General features: G+C 32.4%; 1 protein-coding gene across 1 annotated transcript; it reads right to left on the minus strand.

The window, feature by feature from the left end:
* Window positions 1-400: 400 nt before the first annotated feature.
* Window positions 401-2,425, minus strand: LOC139425308 (uncharacterized). The gene is made up of 2 exons (XM_071179293.1): window positions 2,375-2,425; window positions 401-1,144 (listed from the first exon to the last, which is right to left on the minus strand). Exons 1-2 carry the CDS (start codon window positions 2,423-2,425, stop codon window positions 401-403), a joined length of 795 nt encoding a protein of 264 aa, XP_071035394.1.
* Between the last annotated feature and the right edge of the window lie 1,047 nt (window positions 2,426-3,472).

Here is a 3,472-nt window from a genome sequence, read left to right on the forward strand (position 1 = left end):
GTCTCAGCTTCATTGTGGAGGTTGACTTCAGGTATAGAAGAAATAACTACGCTTTTGTAATAATGAAATTTAATAAAAAAAATAACAATAGATATGAAAACAACCGCTCCATCTGAGCGTTTTGGCTGAAGTGTTACAAAAGTGGGGTGACGCTGCTGCAGAGGAGGTTGGATTCCCACATTGACCATCCGACAAGAAGCACCTGCCCTCAGGTGGGCATATAAAAGAAATACTTACATAATAACTAAATATCATTCCACATTCAAAAATACTTAACATCATCTGAAAAAGATTTCGAAAGACATATTAATAATCAAAATATTAAAATAATATTCAAGATAAAAAAAAAATCTCTGGGAAAAATTAAAATGTTCTAAAGAGTTCTGAAGAAAATGTCATTTTAAGTAATATCATCAGACCAATGTTTGATGTATTCTGCACATGTACTGGTCTTCGAAGGTCCATCAAAAAAAGCACATTTTTCGACATCAAAAGTATCATTAGGTTTAATTTTTGTTATCGTATAAGGTCCTATGCATTCAGGTTTCAGTTTCAATCCTGGTCTAAATTGTGTGCGTTTTATTGCCACTAGATCGTTAATTTTGAAAGATGCAGATGGTTTTCGCCGAAGATTGTAAGTTCGTTTGTTTTCTTCTTGGACTTTCTGTATTTGTAGTTTGGCTTGTTTCCGTAACTCGTCACGGCTGTTAACGAAGATGGCTTGAATTTCCTCATTCAGCATATTTGTAATTTTCAGATCTTGTTTTGTTTTAATAGCAGTACCAAATAACAGTTGAAGAGGAGTAGTGTTAATGCTTCGTTGAAAAGTAGAATTAATGACTTTCTGAACGTCTTTTACATTAGTGTACCATTTGTTAGGATCTTCTATTGATAATTTGGAGATTATAGAAATTATGGTAGAATTTAAATTTTCTATTTGTCCATTTGCTCTCGGTAAACCAGTAGTTATAGGAAAGTGTTCAATTTGTTCAGCACTGCAATATTCAAGGAACTGTTTGGAGGTAAATGCAGATCCACGATCAGAAATAATTCGTGATGGATTGCCAAAAACATATTTTTGAGAGTCTAATTTAGAAATAACTTCAGTAGCATCTGTAGATTTAGTTGGGTATAACCAGCAAAACTTAAAAAGAAAAAAGCGTCTATAACTCTAGATATGTATTTATAATTCTTGTTTGTGGTAGGCAATGGTCCTAAATGATCAATATGATAAGTGTGCAAAGGAATGGATTCTTTTTCGGTCGGATGTAACAGTCCTTCTTGTTTTCCACACTTTCGATTTATTAAAATGCAAGGAACACAGTTTTTAATAAAACGGTCTATGTTTTCTTTCCCTTTAGGGATATGGAATTGATGTTTCAATGATTCTTCAGTACGTTTAGAGGCATAATGTCCGCAATCATGAGCATATCGTATAATATCATTTTGCATACTTTCAGGAACGACAAGAAAGTTCTTCGACATCAACAAATTTGTATAGTATGCCAGATTTAAGAAAAAAGTCTTCATAGGGTTTAGTTTTCAAAAGCTCTTTAACCATTTTGATTTCAATATCTTCTTCTTGGGCTTTTCTAATTTTCGTAATGAGACTATCCTGTACTATCATAATGGGATATCTACTTAGCGCGTCAACGTGATACATTTTAGAACCAGAACAATGTTCAATGATATAATCGAAATCCTGTAGCAGTAATGTCCAGCGCGCTATGCGAGTACACAAATCCTTTTTATTTAATGTCATCGCAAACGAATTACAATCGGTCACAATTTTAAAATGTTTCCCTAGCAAGTAAACTCTAAATTTTTTTAAAGCCTGCACATTAGATAACACTTCGAGCTCGTAACTGCTGTATTTCGCTTCGGCATCAGACGTTTTTTTACTCATAAATAAAATAAACTGGGTGAAGCGTATTATTTTCTAACGATTTTTGCATTAAAATACATCCATAACCATGAATACTAGCGTCGCAATGTATTTCAGTATCCGCGTTTTGATTGTAAATGCTAAGAATGGGTGGAGAAGACAAATTATGTTTTAAACTACTAAATGCTTGTATTTCATTCTCGGTAAATTTATATTCGCGATTTTTCTTCAAACGTTCAGTTAAAGGGTGCGCAATAATATGGAGAAATTTAATATGAATTTTCGAAAATAGCTAGCTAAACCAAGAAATGATTGTAAATCCTTTCTATTTTTGGGTTCCGGAAAATTAAGAACAGCTTTAATTTTTTGTGGTGACGGGTACATTTTACCATTTTCAATTACATGTCCGAGAAATTCTATTGTTCTATTTAAAAATGTACATTTTGAAAAATTTATCTCTAACCCATAAGCAGAAGCGAGTGAAAATACCGATGCAAGATTCTCGAGACCTTCCTCTTCATTTTTCGATGGTATAGTCATATCATCCATAAAAATAATAATTTTACCTTTAATTATCAAATCCTTAAAAATAGTGTTAATATAACGCTGAAAAGCTGCGGGTGATTTGCAAAGGCCAAATGGTGCGCGTAAAAATTGAAATTGACCATTATGAGTGACGAAAGACGTATATTTACGACTGTTCGGTTCTATTTCCAAGTGAAAAAATGCATTACGCAAATCAATTTTACTGAACGTAGTTGCTGCTTGAAGATTTTCTAGTATACCGTCAATTAATAGTAAAAGGTAATTATCTTTAATTACATTTTTTATTGAACGCTCTATAATCAATATAAACTCTTGGGGTTCCGCGGAAAAAATATTTTTTGTTTCTATCATTAACTATGTTTTCATAAATACGCAATTTATCCTTAAATTCAGGAATAGATTTCGCGCCATACAAAATGGATTTATTAGCGGGGGAATCGAGAATACCGTCAATAGTATAATCAAATAAAGAAAAATCGTCTATTGGGTTTTTACAATTACACGCGAGTTCCCGTACGGCAAAAAAATATTCCATAAAAGATTCGCGTGGATTTTTTTTTACGATTACTTAATTGACGATGAATTTCGACGGCATTTAATTGGTGACTAAACTCATTTAATAAAGCATTCTTAAACAATAACCACGATGTTAAATTACGTTGCGTGAATATAAAAGTTTTAGCTTGACCGTCAAGTAAAATTTTACAAAATATTATTTTCTGCGTATCACTTAAATGCGGAATAAAATTAAACGCGTCCTCAACATCGTTAAAAGACAAATGTATCCCATATGAATCAGAAGCATTGAATCGTCTCATTGAAGATGATATTTCTATTAAAAGAAAGTAATTCGAAGAATCAAATTCTGCATTCTTTGTTTTGTTACTACTCGATAAGGGTGCGGCTTCACTGTCTTTATGTACATGTACTACTTCAATTTCACTTTCGTATTGATCATCTTCTTCGCTCAATTGTGTATTAAAAGCTTGTAATTCTTTTAAGTTCATAAGCGATTGATAAATTCTATCAATTAATTCTGGC

The sequence above is a fragment of the Parasteatoda tepidariorum genome, chromosome 3 (assembly GCF_043381705.1).
Source record: "Parasteatoda tepidariorum isolate YZ-2023 chromosome 3, CAS_Ptep_4.0, whole genome shotgun sequence".
NCBI lineage: Eukaryota > Metazoa > Arthropoda > Arachnida > Araneae > Theridiidae > Parasteatoda > Parasteatoda tepidariorum.